Below are 23,725 nucleotides of genomic sequence, written 5' to 3'. Positions count from 1 at the left end.
AAGTCAAGGTACCACTGTGCATCACGGTCACACCAGAGCTTTGGATCGTCCCTCAAGCCAAGGTGGGTAGAAGGATGTGTTTTACGATTTGTTTTATCAGAGCTTTGATTTGGCCCTCAAGCTAAGGTGGGAGAAGGAGCTGTTTTAGTATGTTTCTTTCATTCCATGTAGCAATGCTTCCCAAGAGAGCAGATTTGGCCTGCCACATTTTTTTGTGCTCCATAACATTTTATTCATTTGTTTTGGTCACTATTTTCTGTCATTTGAAATTCAATTGGTTGTTGTAGAATATAGTAACAATTAGGGGTGTAACGATACATCGATACACATCGATTAATCGATATAATGCTCTACGATTTATTGGCATCGATGCTAAATGTAAACATCGATTTATATCGCCGTGTTTGACCTCGGACATTAGACGCGACTTTATTTTGAGATCCAGTTCATTGTTGCTTGCTTCCTCTTTCCGGGAGCAGTGCGCCCGGCGTTGTTGTGTTGTGAGCAGAGCAGGCACGTGAAAGGGGAGTCGACAACTAGTACGCGGGCTCCTGGGCTGGTGCTATGGCTAGTGTCTAAAAAGACGAGGAAATTTGCTCCCCTTTAGGCTTCAAGTCATTCGTTCGGAAGCACTTTGGATTCCAAAGAAAAGATGGCTCAACAGACAAGACACGTGCAGTTTGTAAATCCTGCCATGCGGTGATCAAATATTCAGGGAGCACAAATCTCGCCGCACATTTAAAGAAAAAACACGACATCAAAGTTCAGTGTTAAAATAAGCACTTTGTATACTGCAATACTCTAAATAAAGAGTTTGCAGTACCTTGTTGATTTTGCGTATGAATTGTTATAAATCAGGATATGGTTCTATATTTTCTATTAAAAATAAATAAATCGATCGTAGAGCACTATATTGCGATATATCGTGAATAAATCGCAGCAGGCTTTAAGATATCAGCAAATATCGTATTGTAGTTCTTTGTATCGATATTATATCGATACAAATATATCGACATCGTGACAAAACCCGCAATTTACACCCCTAGTAAATATGTCAAGGAAAAATAAATGTACATCATTTATTGCAAATAATCTAAAACAAAACACTTCTTATAGACTCGATGCAAATGAAAAAACATTAAAAAAAAAGTTTCTTTGCATATCAGATTAAAAAAACAAAACGAAAAAAAAACCTCCCATCTCTGGAACCCCTGGGGTTTACGACGTACCCATCGCCTTGATTACTTGGCGGGGTTGACAATCGGAGCTGTCAGTTGACCGCGGTTGGGAGGAAGGCAGCCTGTGCCGGAACACCCTGTTCCCGGCAGAGCAAATTCGGCACGGAACGGGTTACAGGTCAGTGTGTCTATTTGGAACTCAGTGTTCTCATCAGCAGCGGTGCAGCCACAGTACAGCCGGAACATTGTGTTACTTTGTGGCTCCTCTCCAAGACCTGCCCTTAATTTCATACTAAACGCCCTCCCACCGCTCCGCTCCGCTCTTTCTCTCTGCTCCCTCCCTTCCCTTATTGTACATCCCCCGGCTCATTTTGACGCGTGCACTCCATGTGGCCGGTGCATTGGAGACGGCCGAGCCGAACACAGTACACCAATCCAGTGCAAGAAGCTCGCAGCGTGTGGGAACATCTCGTACCCAGGACGTGACGTGCGACGCGCCCTACTCATCTAGCAGGAATCGCAGTTCACTTTCGCATCGCGGATACTTCTATTTATATATTAGTTTTATTTCGTCAACAAGAAACACAAGAAAATGTGAGTCCCGTCGGGTTTTGCTTGGATTTAATTGGAGTATTTGTTAATAAGGTCTTATTTGATTCAGCTATGATTGAGAACTTTATGTATCCTACAAAACTAGTCCATTATGAGGACAAAAATGGGGTTCGTATGATTTATCTTATGCTGGTGATGGGGGATGAGGAGTTGGATGCGTGGAGGATGTAACTCGTGTGGGGGCATTTGAGGATGCCACTGTGCTGTGGAAAAAACGGTTCTAAATGTCCTGTGTTCTCAATCTTAAGACAATATTAACATCATTATTATTAATATCAATAAAATAAAGAAATGATAATACATTATTATTAGTATTGTTAATAATAATATGAACCAGCACATTATCTAATGTTAAGCCAGAGGAACTGAAACTATGAAATGACATGATGAAATGAAAATCTTCACATAAACGTGTTGGAGGAAAGTTTTATTATAAAAGCACAGAGATTTTGATAACATGCCAATCATGTACTAAATGCCTGGAAGATAATCTTGACAGCTTTTATCTATGCTCTTTTCCGTGTAGACTTTGCACTATTAACATGAAAATCCTCTGAAAGCATCATACTATATGTTTGGCTCTATCATAAATGTTCACATTTTGACCTTTTTTTTTTCTTCAAGACTGGTCAAGGAAATAGAATAAAAACTACTCTAGGGATGTCATCTATAGGTATAATAAAGCTTTATGCTTTGCACCGGGGTTTAAGACAATTGCTTATAATTGATCTTTTATAATTTACACACAAGATAAGGTGCATCAGTTGATCTATCTCCCCCAGAATTTTACATACGTGACTCAGATGTACTCGCACTGCTGCGTAGGCTTTCCGAGTTAATATTGAGTCCTTACGCGACTTTATGTAATCAATTTTGGATGATCGCAATTGAATACATGCAAGGTAACATTACTATGTAACTGTTAGTTCATTCTAACATTATCAATACATTGAAGAAAATGCAATAATAGCCTGGCTCAAACGAAACGGGTTTCAAAAGAGGGGCATTGGAGATTGCTGAACACCGTTGACGAACCCATTGAAGGAACATTGTGTTCACACACGTACTCACACGTACGGGTACATATCGTTTGAGGACACTGCACTAACTCATGGGGACTTACCTCACCTTAAGAAACGTTCTTTCCGTAACCAGAAGTAGGCACGTAGAAGGAAGTTTGAGCTTTTATTTTTTATTTTTATACAACAAACCACAGACAATTACGACATGATTCATTAATTGAAAGAATCTGAAATTAAGATAGAGAGACTTAAGAATAAAGGAGTCCAAGTAGAGACATGAATTGGAGATCAAATTCAATTCAGTTGGTCACGTGGTGAGCATTCTCCAGAAAGCCAGTACATATATGCCGTGCCCATCTTGTTTCATCTCAAAACTATTTTTATTTTGTTCCTGCACTTGGTTGATCTCATTTTACCGAGGACAATGTTCCCACAGGCTCTCCTGACAATCAAAATTTGCAAACTTATTTGACTCCATTGCACCCCTTATAACCCCTGAAGGAGCCATTTGGTTCCCTTGCTTTTTAAAGCCAGTCCAGTGCGACCTTAAAAGGATGAGCGCTAACTTTCCAACTGGAAAGAAATCTGAAACTGAATAGCGCCTGAAAAGTGTCACCATCTTAACGGGTAATTTAAAACTCAGAGCGTGTAAGGACGCTTGCTGAACACGCCATTGTTTTTCGACATCCTCAACAAGTGTAGTAAGTTAATTGCGTACGCAATGTAAATATCTACTTCCCTGTTTGATGACAAATCTGCCGAGTGAGCGAGCAGTGTACATTTCGTTCGTACAATTAAGTTGCCAGAGTTGACTTTTTGATTTTCTGTACGGAGCTCATTACATGGCACTTGCCACCTGCCATTGCTTGTACGCAAGGAAAAAAGCCAAAGAAAAGTCAAAAAACACTTTTTGCCATTTTTGTCTAACTTTAATTGCATGTCTTGCAGACAAATTTGTGACAAAATCACAACTCTACAACTTTATGGGCTTTGCCTACCCGAGTCATTTATTTCCTTCACTTATTTCCATCTAAGACACTTTTATGGGTCTGAAGAAGAATGGGAACATAATTTTTTTGATTATCTCTCCTTCACCGAACCTTAAACTATAGACTTGAACAAATGCACATTTTTTTCAAGCACCTTGGAAGACTTGAAATGATATGTGTGAATGTAAAAACCAAAGAGAAAGATATTGTCTAAAAAGAAACCAAGGCTGCGTTGAATGATGTGCATAATGTTAATGATTTCAGATTTTACATTATGGCGTTAGAGAATATTTATGTCATTCATGATCCAGCAACTGACGAAAGGCATTCTTTGACAGCAGCTAAGCTTCTAATTATTAGCTATAAAAGCTAACTAATGACTATTTGGGTGACGTTTAATTGGGTCCAAAAGCAAAACTTGTGGTACACCACATGCAAAGGTTAGAGTGGATGAGCAGCATAGTTACCGTTTTTTTCCATGTTGCGTAAACTCAGTTACACCAGGAAATACTAATAGAGCGCAAATGGAGTAAAAAAAAAAAAAAAAAAAAAAAAAAAAAAATATAGGCTATAAAAAAGGTAAAATTGGGCCTAAAAGGGAACCTTGCGGGACACCACAGACAAGGGTAGAGGGGAAAAAAAAGCGCTACATTTGTATTTAGATTACGGAGAGCTGGTATGATTTTAAAACATCTCGATAAGGATAAAATTCATTTAATGAAACGTTAACACAAGATTATGATTTGTCCTGTTCTTCAGTGTCACTCAAGCAGACATGAGAACTGATAAAGAAAGTTCCACGAATTGGCCCTCGATGGCTGTTATGTTTGCAGAAAAGGGCACGGATATAACCCCTACAAAAGACCAAGGACTAATTAAGGTAGGTTTGTCATCTTTTTCTTTCTTAGTGTGAGATTGTCTTCTGGCTCTTTTCTATATCACTTTTTTTTTTTTCTAATATCTTTGTCTTGCTGCTTTCAGGTTGTCAGGCGTCAAGGGCATGGAGAATGCCCAATGATGGGGGACAAAGTGACAATCCATTACACTGGAAGTTTCCTCACTGGAAAGAAGTTTGACTGTAGCCGAGATCGTAAGGCGCCGTTTTCCTTCAATGCTGGCAAGGGTAAGTCTTTCTTCGTGCAAATAAATCACTTGAGACAAATGCTGACTGTCGTTGCCATAGTGACTGAGGATAATGATTTGTTATGTACCTATTTATCTTCTATCTTTCTAAAAATGTTGACTTTTATTCCTTGCCTACAAACAGGACAAGTTCTCAGATCATGGGATCTCGGCGTGTTATCGATGCAAACAGGAGAGGTGTGCACGTTGCTGTGTCAACCAGAGTACGCTTACGGCGCCACTGGAAATCTAGACAAAATTCCTCCCAACTCGTCAGTGCTTTTTGAGGTAGGTATGCCATTGACATTCGGGCCTTGAATAGAGCTGGCATTCCACTGAGCGAGCGATCATCTCTGTACAGAGCAGAATAAACCGTCAACAAATGATTGGCTTCATGAGAAGCAGATCAATTCAAATGACAAAAAGTGTTTTTTTTTTTACAACCCCTCCTTGATTACATTTTGAAGAAATATAAATACAAATGCAGTAAATGTCTGACTAAATGATTTTTTTTTTGTTGCCAACTCGTACATGGTCACATCCCACACTAAACCATCCCTTGCGCACTTCTGCCATATATTTTTTTTTTTTTTTGGTTTTCGCTCAAATCGAACCTCTCACGCCAGTATTTGATTTCATCGAAATTAATAGTTGAGTTTTTATTCAAACAGATAGAACTGCTCAAATTCGACTTAGGAGAGACACTCACAAATGATGGCGGCCTCGTCCGAAGAATAAAGGTCAAAGGGGACAGAGGCTTGAAGCCCAATGACGGCGGAGTCGTAGATGGTAAATCTCTTGATGAATAATTACTCCTTTTGCATCTTTTTTTACTGTAATTATATTACAAAACACGACATGGAACCGTGTCTCGTTCCAACTCTCAGTGCATCTGGAGGGGAGCTGTGACGGTCGACTGTTTGACATCAGGGACGTCAGCTTTGTTGTCAGTGAGTCAGTGGATAAAGGTGTTCCTCTGGGAGTAGACCGTGCCATGGATAAGATGGACAAAGCAGAATGTTGCATACTCTACTTAACACCAAAGTAAGACATCCCGACTATTTATATTCTTGTCTTTTTTCTTTGTGGGTCAACATTTAACGCAAACTCCCTTGCAGGTATGCTTATGGACGCAAAGGAAAGCCAGAATTTCAAATTGGGCCAGACAAGGACATTGTATATGAGGTAACCCTCAAAAGTTTTGAAAGGGTAAGCTTGAGGCAAGCCATCTGTTACCTGCCAAATCGGAAAGTTTTAATGACTGTGTGGTATTTGCTCCATCAAGGCAAGAGAGCCCTGGGAAATGGACGAGCAGGAAAAGCTAAGCCTGGCTTTAGAAATCAAGCAAAAAGGGAATCAGTATTATAAGGTAGAACAGCCTCGTTTTTCTATTTGAATGGAAACGTTTTTTTTTTTTTTTGTCATCTACTTGAAAATATAATTTTATTGTTTAGGCAGGACACTACTACCATGCTGTCATCCAATACGAGCGTATTGTTTCCTGCCTTGAGGTGATGTCTGATAACAATTTGGAGGAGAAGAGGCAAATTCGTGACCTTTGCTTGTCAGCCCACCTCAATTTAGCCTTGTGCTCACTGCGCCTTCAAGATTTCTCTCTGGTAGTAGAGTACTGCAACAAGGTCCGCAGAATTCAACATTTCAATCGATGCTCGCAATGTGCTTTTATATACTTACCCCTGTGCGTTGTTGTCTCCAAGGTGATCAAACTTGACAAAAGCAACGAGAAAGCCTTGTATCGCCGGGGCGAGGCTCGTCTTCTCCGAAACGAGTTCAGCCTGGCCTTGGCGGATTTTCAACACGTGCTGCAAGTCAATCCTGCCAATCGAGCAGCTCGCAGTCAGATTTCAAACTGCCAAAGCAAGATTAAGGAATATAACGAGGTGGACAAAAGGATTTACGCCAATATGTTCCAGAAGTTTGCAGAACGTGACACTAAGGTCTGTAAATATATTCTTTGGTCAATACGCTATTGTTATTTTTACAGAGTCAATTTAATGAGATCCAATAAAAGAGATGTAGAATAAAAATAATTTGCCTTTGTTCTGTTTTGATTGACAGTTATTATAGAAGCAATGTTGGCAACCCACAAAAATTGGGAGTTGCCTTTGGCCGTGGTTAGTTGGTGATTGTTCTCTTGATTATACATACTGGCCTCTAGTGTTCACCTGATGAACTTTTGATGGTCACGCTTGAAACAATGTGCATTCTTTTCGACATTACAGTTTTAAACTGTTTCTACATGTTTAAAGAACATGTTACCAAATAATAATCAGTCTGTTTTCCAATCTGATAGCAACAGGATGGGAAGACAAAGAGGAAGTGCGATAATAGCGTGAGGAGCACCATGAACGGCGAACTGGGCCTTAAACTGCGACGGAGCCAGGACCGCCCGTCATGACGTCTGGGAGGAAATAAAATCAAAGACTTCTTCAGGCAAGGAGCAGAGGTGCATCGGAGCCTCCAATCCATACTCCGATATTCCCATTCCAAAGCAGAGTAGAATATACCTGTTTGAAAATACTTGTGAGTGGCGTTTGGACTATTTTTTTGGAAATTCCATTTACCTTCATCTTACATGGCTCCTGAGATAACGTGCAATTCGTTCTTTGGATCAAATCCATAAGTGATGTTTGCAAAAATGGCTTTAAACTGAACACAACAATTGTCTTCTTTTCTGAAAAATTACCTTTGTCTCGTAGAAGCATTCAAAAATGCATTGCCTTATTTCTAAATGAGTTAATACTAATAGGAAAAAAGCACAAATGAAAGATGCCAAAAAGATATAGCCTTTTATTTGCAATCTCCAGCAAACATATTTAAGGGGTGTAAAAATTGGTTTCGGATTCAAAGATGCAAGTGCATCAAATTAAAACAAATCTAATCGTTCCACTTCAATATCGGACCGTCCTTGAATCGTATCGCACCCCATTTTTCAAGCTATGGATCACGGCAATTTACTCAAGCCAAAAAAATGGCAAAACCTTTACATTAAACAAGTTTTCATCAGAAATTTAGCTGAGTCATTTTGGTTATATTTAGGAATTATTTTTATCACAAACATTTGATATCTACTTAAACATTATGCAAACTACTGAAAAAAGACTTGCGAATAATATACTAGCAAAGTAATTTAAAAAAAATATCAAAGTTGAATAAAATATTTCCTACCCATATTGACCATTTAAGGTCCCGGAAGTACACAGCATATTCTTTTAACCCTCCCCGCCCCCTCCAAATTCCTTCCACTTTCCAAATTCACAAATCTAGCCGGGATAAGATTCAATTTATATTAATCCAAGCATAGTATTAATCTTCTCAATTTAACGCATTCAATAGCTGTTGAATGGGAACCAGTTCTGTCTGATGAATGACGTTGCACCTTCGGGACCGATACGAGATCCTAATATGATTTTGAAGCAATGAGTACAGTTGAAACTGGTGGCAGCTTTAACAAATGAACACTGATTTTAAACTTGGGTTTCAACACAAATGTATTAAGTGTCCAGAAAAATAGAATTCCTAAACATGGCATCATTTAAGGTGGCCTATTTCTTTCCTTCTTGTGGCAAAATGTCAGAAATGCCCTTAATGTCCATTTGTACTTTCTGCATGCTAACTTTGACATAAGCAAAGAAAGGCAAAATTAGGTGTGGTCTTTCAAAGGACACATTTCAAGATAAGCATGAGAAATGCAAGTAAATGAGGGAAAGTCAAGATCAAATCGAAATGGGATCATTTGATGGAACAAGTGCTCCTTTATGGATGTCTTTTTTTTTTATCGTGTGAATGTTAATAGCAATGCACTTTGGTCAGACAATCTTTTGACTAAATGTCTGGGAAAGTACCAGACAATAATTTTGAGATGTTTTAGAAACATTGATATGTTAAAAACTAAAAACCTTAACAGTCTTAAATATGTTGCATATCATTGTGCGAGTGGTAATATTAATTCATTTTGAAATGACTATAATCATTTTCGACAGTGAATGTGGGCATGAAGTACTTTTCTATCGTTATAACACCCCACACAAAACAAAGTGCATAATTGGCATAAATAGATAAAACCAAACAAAAGAAGCACTTTCATAATTGGTTTTGAACGGAAGCTACGGGTTTTTCCTTCACGTTTACATGCAATCACACTTGTGTTTCATGTTTGAACTTGGCATTGAAGCAAAACAAACACTTACAGGCAGAAATGATGTAAGGTACCATTGTTACAGTGTTATATGTATTTTTTGTATTTGTATACAGTTTCTGCACTTCAGAAAGCATAAATAAACATTTGCATTCACGAAATTGGGTCTTCCTTTAATGGTCGGTTTAATTTGGAACGGTAGATGGAAATCTTTTTCTAATTTTCCTCAAACTAATTTTGTTCCATTCTCTTAACTGTCACTATTATAAAACTATTGTTTATATTTGAAATAACCACCTTCATTATTGCGCAACTATAAAGAAAATCACTATCAAATTAAATGATAGAACAAACGATAGAAGAGTTGAAGGGACCAGTAATCACTTTATTGATTTATTTCAAATTAATCAAATGAACATAATTTAAGAAATTATTTGCCATCATACATTGTGATGTATGATCACAAATATAATGCATCAATATATACAATATGTGGCACAATAATATATACATTATATATATATATATCACAGCACCTAAGTTTTATCTAAAGATCGTACATGTCAATTCAATGACAAAAATGACAAAATTTACAAAATTCCAAGCAAATCAGTCAGAATTTTTTTATCTTAAAAGAAGACAAAAAAAGATTAGGAATACTGTTAACAAAATGGTTATTTTAAAAATGTTTTACTAGTTACCTGTTAAAAACGTAGCCAGCAATGTAATCCAAGATTCGCAATATCAAAGTCATATAATTTGATTACTTTCAGTCACATTTGCGCAAGTCAATACAAACTATGCAAATATTGGCAAAATAAATGAAAAATACCTAAATCTACATTCAAGCATATTTGTTCTTTTTCTGTCTTCTGCTTTCAGTAAGCATGAGGAAGCCAGAGTTCAAACCGCAAAATTTGAAACTGTGAGGCGGATGTGAGAACCACTAGTGTGCTACTTTCATAACAGTGTTTTTAAAATCTATTCACATGATCCAGTGTGTGTGAGCATATGAAGGCAACTTTAGCATTTATCGGTAGCTTAAAGTAATTGAGCAAATGCTACAAATGATCACATTATTCTGTTAAAAACAAACACAACAATTTTTACGACAATTTGTAAAATAACTTTAGGAATAATGTTTGATTGTAGAAATTAAAAGTGATGAATATTTGAAAAAAATTAGAGCATATTCATATCCCATGAGAGTACATATTTTTGGGGTGATCATTTAAAGGCACTTTCATAGAATTTAAAAAGACTGCAGTTGGCTCACCTACTGGAGGTGCACACGTGGTCTTTTTGTCACGACTCAACGCTTTTGTTTTATTCCACGTTCGAGGTTGTATAGTACTGATAAAAAATCAGCGTCATAAATTTGACCGTATTTTTGTAATAAAAAAAATCATAAAAATGGTTTTGTTTGTTATTATCTATGTTCTTGTTCTCGGTAACTAGAGACGATTTTATCCCATCAAAAACCAAACATTTCAAAGCTGAACATATCATTTTCATTATTGCAGTTGCTATTGGCAAAACTTTATACAACCTTCCCTATTTTTTAAATTCCCTTTATGTAAACCATCAAATAATGGAGGATAGGAATGGGCAAACAATGAGGCACTGAGGTTATTTCTAACCTGGTACAGCTTGTTTTGAATGTGAATGTGAAAAATGTCAGGTTTGGTGTTAAAGTTGTGCCTCAGAGTGTTCAATGGAAGTGCTCCGTGTTTTCACAATATGACATCTGATTTGTGCATTACGTGCTGCATTTCAAGTACTTTCTTGGGCGCCGAACGATCAGACGGCGTGCAAAGGATGGCGAAGCGCTAGCAGGAAAGAATTTTTGATATTAAAATATTTCATGCGCACAGAGTCCCATAAAGGGATCAAATGATTCAGTGAAATGTACCTGACGAAGTGTCCCGGGAGTGGTCATCAAGTTGTACACCATCCATAAAGGAACGTTGAGTGTGGAAGACAGAGTGAACCACCAACCCAAAGCATAACCCCACCACGGATACTCAATGGTGTTGTTGAACTTCAGAGGTTTGTATTTCACCAAGGAGAAGAGAAATGTTCCCTGAAAACAGCCACACACACAAAATAAATTCAATTTCCAGTCTAGAACATCGACTAGAAATTAAATACTGGACATGTCTATGGTAAGAACATTTCTTGGAGCTTTTAATGGATGGACAGATAGATGAATGGATGGGTATCTTTTTTTTTTTTCTTACACGAGCTAAAAGATACCAATTCATCAAGTTAAGTTTTTTTTAGTGAGCATACTGGACAAGGGGTATATGTTATTAAGGATGATATATTTTTAATCTATACGAGCAAGTACTCAGGATTTACTCTGCTATGGTCCTCTAGGTAGCGCCAAAGTCTAGTTTATGTATTCATACGAGGGCTGTTAATTTATGAACTGGCCAACATAACATGGCAAATGCATACATTTCTCCAAATATGAAAGCATTTGAGAACAGTCATATTTGGATACACTTTAACTTAATTCCCGTTGAGCAGGGAATACTTATTGTTCATTGCCTGCGAGTTTATTTATCCAATCTTATCCAAGTAAGGCTAATTAGAGCAAATCTAGTTAGAAATGGGCATAATAATTGTTAAACTTGACCAATTATAAATTGATTGTTGCTGCTGTGAATTTTGAAACAATTAAAGCAAAATTACAATACTTGGCTGCAATCAGCTGAGGCGCTGTTTCGCCAATCTCAACTAGTTGTTGATCCAATCTTTTCCATCATCTGTTCAATTACTATAGCGTTATTTCTCAGGGTCACGAATGAGCCAGAGGCGATCATATCTGATCTAATTTAATATTTTAATATCAATGAATAACGTTTATCAAAAAATGTAAACAATTTGTATTTAATGTGAATATTTTTACATCTATTTTTGTGTTTTTCTTTCACTGGAAGTGAAGGAGGATCGCAATGGTTGCTGACTGAATGTTTTGACCCTTTTTCAAGAAAACAGAAACAAATCGTTACGAAAGTACCAACTGGTGACATTCTTTTCAACACGCATGGCAAAGGCTGCTTGTCAAAACTTGCCGAACTTGCTAGAGACTGTTGACAGTTTTCCGCTTAAGTAGCCAGGCTATTTTCACTCACTATCTTAAAATCAAGGTCAGCGGAATGAGACGAAAGTTAATCTTCAACAGAGTAAACTATAATTCTCTCTTCTAGAACTGGCCAATCGGACTGAATGTTTACTCACCATGCAGATTACCGGGGTGACATATTTCAAGCAGTGTTTAATCAGCGGAAAAGGCCTGTATCCGATCATGTCCTCAATGTTGTCATAGAAACGATCTGCTCCTGTGTTGTCACGTGGTGAAATGATGGTGAAAAGGTTTGACTGACCAGGACAGAAACCATTCCAATGTGAAATGTACTCACCATAAACCCACCCAACAGACACGGATTGAAATATGGCAAAGAGAAGCAGAGTCATCCCGCTGCAGGAGTAATAGTCAAACAATTGAAAGACGTACAATCCACCCTGTGTGAAAGGAGACAACTTTAGAATTGGGGCGGGGGGGGGGGGGGGCTAAATCAAAGGAAACACAAAAAGTAAAGATAATTCTGCCTTACTTCAGTGACCATCACGAGGCCGATAAAGAAACAGAAAACACTGATGAAGAGCAAAAGTAATTTGCGTCTATGGCCGACGTGGAAAAAGGAAGGTTTCAGGTCACAAATGCCGGTTGCAAGAGCTTCCAGACCTACAAACTGAAGAAGAGACATTTATGTTACTTATGTTCCACATTAGCATACACTATGCTGAGCTCAATGTACAACCTCACTGTCCAATCCGAGCAGAATGATCATGATGAAAAAGAAAATGGCCCAAATCTGGGGAAACGGCATCATGGCCACAGCTCGAGGGTAAGCGATGAAGGCCAGGCCGGGACCTGTGGCGGGAAAATGACACTTTTGTGTTCGCATTCTCTCGCAGGTATAACGTGGGACGTTGTACCTGATTCCGCTACTTTGGATATGTCTGTGTTTTGCTCATAAGCCATGAATCCAAGAACTGAGAAGATTGCAAAACCGGCCACAAAACTGGTCCCGCTGTTCAGGAGGCACAAGTAGACGCAGTCTCTAAAAAGAGCAACAACAAAACACATGGTGAACTTTAAAGACCTCTATTTAAAAAAAAAATCAGACTCTACACATTCAATCCCAGGTACTTATATATTTTTGTTTTTCAGGAGTGATGGTAAAGAAAAAGGGCCTGAAATGGTCTGGCTGCCTGCTGTTTATGTATTTATATCTCAGTGGGCAAGTCTCATGTGGACTCTGCTGGTCCACTTTATTTTGATTAGCAGTACAGTTCTGGGAATATCAACATGAGACCAAAATTTGCATCCTACATTTGGACTGTTTTTTTTAAAAATATATATTCATTAGGTAACAGTTTTCAAAGCAGTCTTTGCTGACTTTGGGTGAGGGACGGTATTCATGACAGTCGCACCTATCGACACAGCAAGTTAGTAATTAAGTTTGGGTTCTGTTTAGATTTCCCCTGGTCCTGCTTCCAGTCTGTCATCCAGGCAGCTCCTTTGCATGCCAAGCCGTGTCTCAACTTTAACATTTGTAAAAGCTTCTTTATTGCTCAGAGCTGCTTCGTTTTGTTGATGCTTTTTTCTTCGTGTTCTTTCTCAACGACGATTTGCTGCTTTTCAGCCCTCTCCCCCATCCCCTAAAAGACAAAAGGCCCATTCAAACTGAACTACTTTTGATTGGCTGTAAAAACAAACCACAATTGTGTCAATTTTCCTAAATGTTTTTCATTTTTGGTATGGTTTTCAACGCTTTCTTGTGGCTCCTGTTTGTTGTCCTTTGGGCTGTTTTTACTTTCTAAACATTTTCCAGTTTCCTTTTTGGCATTGTGGTGCTTCTGAGATCAGCCAACTTTGCAAAGTGGGTCATGTTCTGTGTACTGTGCTCTGCTCCTTTTGTGAGGCTAAGTATTTTCCTGAAGCAAAACAGCGGCATGAGCACTGCTTACGGAAACAGGAGTATGTTTATGTATAAGGCTTTAAAAAGATTGCTCTCCAGCGACCCTCCACTAAAATCTGTTGAGCTTTTCTTAAAAATGTGGATTTCTCTGGGTAGCACTTAGAAAGAAGGAAATTAGAAAATACATGTGGCTGGATAAAACGACAGAATGTTTGATGGAGCCCAAGTAATGGTGCTCAAACGATCATTCAGGTGTACGTCGAGTTTGATGTCAACTTACTTGTAACAGTTATTGTTGTACTTGTTATAACTTCCAAGTGCCGTCAAACAACCGATGCAAATCGCATAAGAATAAAATATTTGCGTGCCGGCGTCCATCCAGACCTGCCAGACAACGACATAAAAGGCAAACATTCAATGATGGCATCAGTGGTAAATGCTTCATGATTGCTCGCTAATGTTTGACTACGTGCAATACATAATCGCGATTAAAATATAACGGCGTAAACATTGTGCATAAATAACCCAGCGGTTTACTCCCTGTTAGTTTTATTTTTGCAATTTCCACATCGAGCTAAACCTCTAAACACCGGTTGTTACACAAGAGCTCAGAAAAGTGAAGAGAACAAAAGTACTGAATGTCACGTTTGTATCAGTTTCACTGCTCTACACTCCACCATGCAAATTTCAAACCCTGACACAGGGCCAACAATTTCCAAATCCACTTGTAGCTTTCTTATTATAGATATACTGTGTCATTTTGTTAAACAGGTTTGAAGGTTCATACCTGCGGATCAGCCAGGCGGGATGGTTCGGGGTAGAGGTAAAATTTGATGCCATCTATGGCCCCGGGCAGCGTCAGCCCACGGACAAGCAGCACGGCCAACATCAAGTACGGAAACGTGGCCGTGAAATACACAACCTGTTAGACCGGGTGGGAATTCATATTTTCTTTAAAATGCTTTTTTTCTTCGTGATGAGGATTAGCCCAATGACTGAAAACACAAATTCGGATTTTTTTCCCCCTGCGGCAAATAGAGTGACTAGATTTCAAATATTTGTACACTCCCCGTCGATGCGGCGATATTTGCCAGAAAGGAAGGAAAACCAGACGATCACATGATGAAAACACATGACGAAAGTGATCACAAGATTGAGTGAAGATGCAATATTTTCTCCTGGCAGGCTGGTAGACAAACAGACAGTCTGAGAGACACCTGTAGTTAGATTATATGTGCAACAAACAAGCAAGCACATCTTAAAGACATCTACCTTTCCTGTGGACTTCACTCCTTTCCACACGCAAAAGTAGCAGATGACCCAAGACAAAAGTAGACACAGCGCCAACTCCCATCGAACATTACCCATCTCGTGGGGACTTGCCGTCAGGTTCAGTACTCTTCTCCTGGGGATGGCCTTTGCGTTAACATTAGGCACTTTGCGACTTGTTCTTTTCATGAAACATTTGAACTTACTCCCAAAACTCCCTCACAGGGGATGTTGCGTTTTCTGCCACAGTCCAGTTGAGAACACGTCTTTGACTGAACTCCACACACGTGTCTGTTACAAACACAGCCGGCATGCACTCATTAAATCCAATGTACACTAAGGGAACCATTGTATAATAATATGAAAACAAAATCCACATATCTCAGGGCAGACCATTTAGCAAAAGGAGTCACAAAAAAAGTAGCTTTATGTGGCTTTAATTATCTAACATCTGTCATCTAGTGAAAGAGCACTTTGTTTTTCCTGTGACCACACGCATAGTTGCGCCAAGACTAAACTATAATAAAAATGATGACAATAACGCTCAAACTCCCACCATGGCGCAGTGTTGTCTGCCAAAGTCCCAAACACGGTAAACTATGCAGTTGCAGTTTTTAAAGCTGCGCATTCATGCACTATCTGAGAAGAGCCCTTAGAGTGCTTACATTCCAGATAAGCAAATATTTTAGGTCCATTTTACCTTGATTAATGGGCTCAATATGATTTCATTGCAAGAGTTGCACTGAGGTGACTGGGAGTGCAAAGGTCAGGGTTTTCTTCCAGTTTTTTTTTTCTACGTGTGCATTGCGATACATATTGACATCCAATTATCGCCGAGCCCAAGTTAGGAGGGTGCGGGTTCGGTTCCACCTCCCAGGCCCTCCCTGTGTGGAGTTTGCATGTTTTCCCCGGGCCCGCGTGGGTTTTTCCGGGCACTCCGGTTTCCTCCCACATCCCAAAAACATGCTTGGTAGGCCGATTGAAGACTCCAAATTGTCCCTAGGTGTGAGTGCGAGTGCGAATGGTTGTTTGTCTCCGTGTGCCCTGCGATCGGCTGGCAACCGGTTCAGGGTGTCCCCCGCCTACTGCCCGATGACGGCTGGGATAGGCTCCGGCACTCCCGCGACCCCCGTGGGGACTAAGCGGTTCAGAAAATGGATGGATGGACGTACCTGTGTTCCAGCTGTTGCTGCAGCTTGCCCACAGAAGCTCAGAGCTGAAGGAAGAGAAGAGGTACAAGAATGCCCACGCCAATATGACGATGTAATAGATGCTGGAGTATAAAACTACCACCTGACTTCCATAACCCATTCCTAAGAAATTGGAGAGAAAAAAAAAAAGAAGCTAATATTGATAATCCAAATTGACATTAACTTTTAAAATGATGGTATCCCGCTTAGAACGTAGTTGGACTTCTATTCTCCTTTATCCCTCCAAGTCACTACTACTGATGATGGAAAATCCGGAACAACTGGGGGTTCAGACTTCTTCCCGCACAGCTTTTATGATTGGTGTTATTAGTTTATGCAGTTGTACAAAATTGTTGGGGCTCGGAGTGAATATTTACCTGAAAAAAGGGGACAGATTTGCTTCCAGCAGGTAATGGCGCCCTGTTTGGTGTACTGGCCGAGAGCTGTCTCCAGTAGAAACAGAGGGATGCCACATGTGAAGAGGAAGAGGACGTAAGGGACAAAAAAGACTCCTGGTGGGAAAAATAGAGAGGCATAAGTTATTTGATTGTATATCAAATGCAAAAATAACACACAATTGTATTAATGATGATGGCTCATTCAGTATGTTTGTGCTGTGCATTGCAAATTAGCTTGGAAGGTCACAACATTTAACTGTACTGTAGTTGCCATCCAAAGCATAGCAGCTGTTCTGGGCTTTGTTTTTATTCATTGAGAACTTTTCTTTCCCCAACTCACCGCCTCCATTCTTGTAGCACAAGTAAGGAAATCGCCAAACATTTCCAAGTCCAATGATTTGTCCAGCAACTGCAAGAAGGAACTCAATCTTGTTGGACCACTGTCCTCTGGCCACAATGACAGGAGAGGCGGTTTCCTTCTTCGCCTTGAACTTGACCTCTGGGTCATTTGGCTTTTCCATGGCACTGCAAAAAAATATGACCCATGGTCAAATTATCAGAAGCATACAACTTTTTAAATTGCACCCAAACATCAACAAGAAACATAAAACCATGACAAAATATTCCAGGGACAACTTTTAGAATTAGGTAATAATATAATATCTTCAATTGATTATGTGGTAGCAGGAAGTGGTCATCAGTGGGATGGACTAAAGGTTGAGAACGTTCAAACTCAAGAGAGCCATAACACGCCAATAGCTTAAGCTACTAGTAATGCAAGTAAGCGTGCAATCAGAAACTAGTTACATAAGAACAAAAAACAAAAAGAAACAAAATTGGACCTGGACGCATGACAGTAGAGCGTTATAAATACACTCAAGTACAGGAGAGAAGTGACGGCAGCTGAACATGAGGAAACTCGAGGGACTGGGAATGGTAGCAAACTGAAGCTGACACATGGAAGCAAAAAGAGTCCAGAAGCTTCCAAGAAATTGACACTGGGAGGCTAAAATGAAACAACAACCACACACTTATACTCAATGAGCTGTAACTCTGGAACATATTTGTTGTTGTTGTTGTTAAAATACTCGACTGGTTGTTCGGGCCACTGTTGGTCATGTGATGATGTTTCCAGCTTGCATGTTGAGTTCTGCTCCAAAATGAATTTAAAAAACAACAACACAATGATTATTTAGTTGGGAGATGAATGGTGAACGTTCTGCGAGGTGGCTTGGATACTTGCTTTCGGAGAAGAGTCATTTCTGTTGGATGATGGAAATGGAACCTTTCATAATGTGAACACAATGACTGCAGTCTTGCGGCAATGGGGTCACCAGTGGGTCAAAGCTGCTTGGCAACTGAGGGGCATTCTCCTCAATGTTGCTTTTGTTTGGCTACTTTGGCAAATTATCTTGCAAATATCAACGCCACTACAATGCACAAATTTATGCATAGACTGCAGTGACATCGTAAACTACAACAATGAGGTCAACGGCGACCTAATAAAGAATATGTGACATCGTAACATATGCTTCAAGATGACAATAAAGCATTTTTATATTAGACACGGAGGGCCTGGATTAAACCTCCTCTTTTTACTTCAGCATAGTTCCTTCAAGACGGTGCCAAAGAATCTTTTATTCTAGAAACTATTTTAAAAGCAAAATAGTCATTTGTGGCAGTGTTTCTGTCATTTGTGAATGAGGACCACATGTTGACAAAAATAATACCTCCAACTCATATCGACATACTGTTTATTGTTTGCTGGTGATGAAATATATAAAATAGATCAATAAATATATCAACAATGGTCTCCACTTTGCAATTTTCGTTTAGTTACAATAGTCACAAACGTAATCCCCAGTGATAAATGCGGAATAACTGTCACCATTTGGTGTCAAAAAATAGGAAAAAAGGTTCGGACTGAATATAACCTAATGAAACAAATTAACTATGTAACTGTATAACATATTGGCTAATATTTACTGATGTGGTGGACTGTTGTAATGTATCTTTGGCAATCCATTATGTGCGGTAAGTTAGAATATTAAATGGAACAAATTACTTGGTATGTTAGAGTTAGTTAAAAATTAATGTAAAGTTGGTTTTGCCCTCAACTCCACTGTACTGTTGTTTGTCGTTCCTGTTTTTTTAATGTAAATAAGGAGCAATCATCAAATATTTTGTCGTTGGAGGCAGTGGGCCATTTTTGGAGATAATATATATATATATATATGTTTTTAACAGTGACTTTGTGGTTAGTACATCTGCGCCACAGTTCTGATAACGCTGATTAGAATCCGGGCTTCAACATTTCTGTGTGGAGTTTTCATATTCTTCCTATGCTTGAAAATAACATGATACAATGATTCCTATTTTTTTAATGGAAAACAATTTTGTTATACACCTGCGTACTCCGACTTGACACGCAAGCAAAGTTCCTTTGGAAGAACTGCGTTCTCTGATTAAACTATTTATTGAGCTTTCAAGTGTATTGACATATGTTTGACAACTGTAATCAGTATGTGAGATGGAGCGCAGCCAAGAAATTGCTCTCAAGCTCAACCAAGTGTATTTAATCCTGCATGGACCATGGAGATGTTGAATCTGATGGAAAATTCATCATTAACATATTTTATTTTTTGTTTGAATTCTGTTCAGCTACTACAGAAGATGACTACACTACATTGGATAAAAAAAATAAAACCCACAGAAGACAATGCGATACTTGTTTCAATCCTAACTGTTAAAATGTCACTATGTCAAAGTAGAGTTTCTAGTGTACAATTTTAAACATTTACCACATTGGAAACATTAGGTCTGGAGTCGCCTCACTTGAACTTAGGTACTTCGATCTGAGTAAAACACTATCTCCGGCTACAAATGTTAAAGCCAACTTTGTACTTAATGAAGTAAATTTTACAGTGAGCAATTTTGAGTATAGTACTAGTTTATTTGAAGAAAGAGAAAAAAAAAAGTCAGTGTTGATGATTGAACTCAACTAGCATCATTCACTCATCATGGCTCACTTTGGGGGGGGGGGTGTGGAGGGTGTTTATTATTTTTTTTCCAGCGAAAAACAAAATCGCATCTGGGTCTCGCAGATGTTGCGATATCGAAGTGCACGTCGCAGCATGATACAGGCGTTGCAGCTGTTATCCGAAAGGGCAGCTTGAAAACAACTTTCTCGGAGCAAGCTTTGAAATCAGCCGCCTATGCTCTTGACACTTGGCGAGAAGGAGGCGACTTCCCGCTAAGCAGGCCCTAAAAAGGACACTGCAGAACACGGAGATGAGAGATGACTTTCTCTCTTTGCAGCCATCATATCCTTCAGTTCACATTCATGAGATTGCATGCAAAATCCATTTTTTTGGTATAGTGTTAAGTGATAGTTGACAACAGTCAATAATGAACATCAATTCAAAAACAACAATGCAGGAGTGGGACAAACATGGAGACATTGAGATTGCTCTGTTCTATGATCTTACCCACCAGCAATTACATAATCAAATCTACTGTTTGTTGAATTAATTCAGCTATTTCTCTTAATATTGGTTCACTAAAATTAATACATTTTGTGATTTGTAAATTGTTTTATAACAAAATAAAATTGCAAAATAAACAGAACTGTTTATGCACGGTGCTGATGCTGCCTTTTTATTTTCCTCATCAATTCATTTTCAACCGTATTGAAAAACATTCAAAATTCTTCATCAAATGTTTTGCATCGCAAAAATACAATTTCAAAGAATCATTTGCAGGATTAGCAAATTCGAGTGACGTGCAATTGCCTACAAATGAACAGTTAGGTGATAAATTACACTTTTTTGTGTGCGGATGAGAAATAAGCCAAACAAGACACAACACAGTCTTAAAACTCTCAGAATGACATTCCACTAAGCATGTGCTTCATCACCTTTTGTTTCTTTCAATTGACTCACAAACCAAACTTCGTGAACTTGGCAGAGTTCGGGTGTACATTTTCATTTTTACAAGCATCGCTCACCTGGGAGGCCGATGATCTTCATTTTCTCTGACTGTCAAATCACACACACTATGCACAGTTGAGCAGCTGTTGATCATCTTGGAATAGCATCACTACATCACATTAAAGTTTGACCTCTATAAAATAAAAAGTATCTATTGGTGTATTATTTTTAATCAACACAACAATTTCCTCAGCATAACTTTTTTTACTGTTTGGCTACACTACTCGAACGTGTTAACAGTGAAGCAACAATTTGTTTCCGAAAGAATGTGCTGGCTGAGATGTTATTCCAAACAAGAGAAATAACCGCTCCCGCTGCAGCGTAGCCTGTAACCTTTGGCCTACATAATGTGGCAACAAGCGCCAAGAATAAATGCACAAGCGCACAAAAGCCCAGCTGCTCCTTGAAAAGTTTGTGTCGCTATCCCCATAAAGATGAAAGCGTTGCACACCCATCACTCACAGAAGGAAAAAGCATGTGGCCTGAATGAAAATCATCGACAGTACCTGATAAAGGCGGTCACAGCGTCAGCAGCCTGTATTTGTGTGTGGCACTTCATTCATCTTAAGGTGGCCCTCATCTGAGTGCAAGTAGGTGTAGCTGTGATAAGGGCAAGCCCATGTGGCAAGCGTTGCACATGTGATAAAGAGAGAAAGCACGATGCACTGGTCTGGTCTGGAGACAAGAGGAGGGTGAAGGTGGGAGGAAGTGGAGGGGGTAAGAAGGGGGGAAATTAGGAGGGGGGGGGGTTGCATGGTTGTGTTTCAGAGCCTGCAAATGAAGGCGGGATCTATTCAACAAGGTCGCATGGTTGCACACACAGGATCTGGTCAACTTGTGACTTTCACACCATTTTGGCATAATTCATGTATCATTCTGTCTTTTGAATTGGCAATCAAAAATAATAATATCAACAAAGTAGTTATTTAGAGGCAAAACGGTGGTGTGCGAAACTACTTCCAAAATGCAATAAGTCATGCATTACCTGTTTTTTTTTGTATTTGAAAGTAAGACTTTTTTTTTTCATCATGCAATATTAGAGTTATAAGACACTTGTTACAATTAAGTTATTTTGCGGTTTTGAGACACTTGTAATTCCTTAAATAGTATGCATGTAAAATTTAAGTTTAATAGAGGTTTTGGAAGCATAGCATACATCTTGCTTTGAAATAGCAATAATACAACAGCACTAGAACAGGCTAAGGGACCAATAGACTTACATCGATTGAGCATTTCAGAATATGGCTTATTTCAGACTGAGCGAGTGTAGCAAAAACGTACCTTAATATTTTCTTTAGCTGACACAATCTGGGAATAGATTGAAAACAGGACTCTCTCTCCTCTTGCTCCATTGTTTTATTTTTCCCCGTGTAGTGACGTCGCGTATACGTGACGTCACTTTCCTCAGCCGGAGCGCTCATTGTCCCAGAATGCTTCACTTCCAACGTTAGCCTCTGTGGTTCCCCTTTTTTATGTATTTTATAAGGTAGATGTTAAATTTTCCGCACCTACCGCACTCTACCACCTAGCAGCTGATGATGTACCTGATGCATTGAAGCGTTTTGCTGTAATTTAAGGAATGTTTTGAACAAATGTTACACTGCGATGCTGGCAGAACAAGCGGTAGTAATTCATTCACTCAGATGGAGGGATGGTGAGAGGGCTCCCTCTTGTGGAGGATTAAGTGTGCCAAAATTTAATACAGTACTGTAAATAAATTTCATCAAAATACATTTAATTGCAAACTTGTTTCAATTTTCAAATTCATATATTATACCATATATGTATTTACCTAAATGTTCATTTTGGCATCTCCGTGCACAGCATGCAATATAAATTTGTCCTGACAGGGTTTTAATTGTCACAACAAGCTGTGTATTATTTTAATGTAAAGAATCGCCTTGTTTTTTGGACACTCAAAGACACTTCACAATTGTACTCAAAGCGCTCACACACACATTCACATTCTGGTTGTGCATGTGTAACTGAGGCAGGTGAAGAGGCTGGCTGCCTCCGGCACCTCCGACCACCACCAAATATTCATACACAGTGTGTGAGGCACTGCAGGAGTCCTCGTAAACGATTCACCGGAACGCAACACATATGCACCATCAGCCTCTGCAGAATGCAAACAGAAAATGGTCAAACCACAAAGTATCCTATTACCCCCGTTGTGATGAGGGAGTTGGAGATCACACAAATAAGGAATGGGTAGAAAGCAATGGAATGACTGAATATGACGAAAGACACAAGGGGGACTCTTAATTGCGTTTCAGAGCAAGCCATTCATATGGAGAAAACTCAGATAGTCATGTGATGTTATTTTAATGCTGCCTGACAAAAAATATGTGCATATTACAGTATGCCAAGAGCAAGACTCATCTATCATTACATGGCTGATGGCACAGTCAGCCTCAGCGGTATCTAAACAGAAGATGTCCAAAACACATAGCATCCGATTACCCCAAGGATAAACTAACATGTTGTCATTGAAAAACAAAAGTCACGCTCAGCCTCAAGCATCAACTTCACCTGAATGCATCCCTTTCCTTTATTAAGGAACTCAAGCATATATGTTTTGCCATCTCCGCTTTGCTACTTGTTTAGTTGATTTGCATGGTAGCAAGTTGGACTGCTTTAAATACCTGGGAGCACAAAAGTGAGGTGAGTAACACTGACTCAGCTGCCTCTTGTGGGGTAAAAACTTGCTGGATGAACGCAGACGGATAACATCTCGGTGCCAAAGAGAGGTATGTGAACAATTTGGTCTCTGTGTCATTGGCTTGCTGTAGAGATTGGCATA

The 23,725-nt window shown here is 39.1% G+C and overlaps 2 protein-coding genes across 6 annotated transcripts; one reads left to right on the top strand and one right to left on the bottom strand.

Moving 5' to 3' along the window:
- The first annotated feature begins 4,566 nt into the window (after positions 1–4,566).
- Positions 4,567–9,243, top strand: fkbp5 (FKBP prolyl isomerase 5). Of its 2 annotated transcripts, none has more exons than XM_061292018.1 (10): positions 4,567–4,681; positions 4,783–4,924; positions 5,069–5,211; positions 5,595–5,712; positions 5,811–5,967; positions 6,042–6,108; positions 6,209–6,292; positions 6,378–6,563; positions 6,642–6,881; positions 7,238–9,243. In XM_061292018.1, the coding sequence occupies exons 1-10, from the start codon at positions 4,577–4,579 to the stop codon at positions 7,340–7,342; spliced, it is 1,347 nt and encodes a 448-aa protein (XP_061148002.1). In that variant the 5' UTR covers positions 4,567–4,576; the 3' UTR covers positions 7,343–9,243. The 2 variants fall into 2 exon arrangements, with proteins under 2 accessions (XP_061148002.1, XP_061148000.1); XM_061292016.1 differs by having other exon boundaries at positions 6,042–6,132.
- Positions 8,777–22,333, bottom strand: LOC133162653 (sodium- and chloride-dependent GABA transporter 2-like). 4 transcript variants are annotated; one of them, XM_061292005.1, is made up of 16 exons: positions 22,204–22,333; positions 21,429–21,597; positions 17,274–17,458; positions 16,913–17,047; positions 16,518–16,658; positions 15,552–15,636; positions 15,349–15,481; positions 14,864–14,998; positions 14,357–14,460; positions 13,091–13,215; positions 12,913–13,025; positions 12,706–12,843; positions 12,511–12,613; positions 12,329–12,429; positions 10,995–11,165; positions 8,777–10,911 (listed from the first exon to the last, which is right to left on the bottom strand). In XM_061292005.1, exons 2-16 carry the CDS (start codon positions 21,479–21,481, stop codon positions 10,816–10,818), a joined length of 1,818 nt encoding a protein of 605 aa, XP_061147989.1. In that variant the 5' UTR covers positions 21,482–21,597; positions 22,204–22,333; the 3' UTR covers positions 8,777–10,815. The 4 variants fall into 4 exon arrangements, with proteins under 4 accessions (XP_061147989.1, XP_061147988.1, XP_061147991.1 ...); XM_061292004.1 differs by lacking the exon at positions 21,429–21,597 and having other exon boundaries at positions 22,204–22,327; XM_061292007.1 differs by lacking the exons at positions 21,429–21,597; positions 22,204–22,333 and having other exon boundaries at positions 16,518–16,561; positions 16,639–16,658; positions 17,274–17,282.
- Between the last annotated feature and the right edge of the window lie 1,392 nt (positions 22,334–23,725).

The sequence above is a fragment of the Syngnathus typhle genome, linkage group LG11 (assembly GCF_033458585.1).
Source record: "Syngnathus typhle isolate RoL2023-S1 ecotype Sweden linkage group LG11, RoL_Styp_1.0, whole genome shotgun sequence".
NCBI lineage: Eukaryota > Metazoa > Chordata > Actinopteri > Syngnathiformes > Syngnathidae > Syngnathus > Syngnathus typhle.
The sequence above is the reverse complement of the archived record's forward strand: the minus strand, read 5'-3'. Positions and strand labels throughout refer to the sequence as shown.

Bases quoted from the DNA above. Each gene is read 5' to 3' on its own strand.
- fkbp5 (XM_061292016.1), top strand. From the start codon at position 4,577: ATGAGAACTGATAAAGAAAGTTCCACGAATTGGCCCTCGATGGCTGTT. The intron at 4,682-4,782 runs GTAGGTTTGTCA...TGCTGCTTTCAG, and splicing joins AAGACCAAGGACTAATTAAG to GTTGTCAGGCGTCAAGGGCA. The intron at 5,968-6,041 runs GTAAGACATCCC...ACTCCCTTGCAG, and splicing joins ATACTCTACTTAACACCAAA to GTATGCTTATGGACGCAAAG.
- LOC133162653 (XM_061292004.1), bottom strand. From the start codon at position 22,274: ATGGAGCAAGAGGAGAGAGAGTCCTGTTTTCAATCTATTCCCAGATTG. The intron at 15,637-16,517 runs GTACGTCCATCC...TGTTTGTAACAG, and splicing joins CAGCAACAGCTGGAACACAG to ACACGTGTGTGGAGTTCAGT. The intron at 12,430-12,510 runs GTGAGTACATTT...GTGACAACACAG, and splicing joins GTCTGTTGGGTGGGTTTATG to GAGCAGATCGTTTCTATGAC.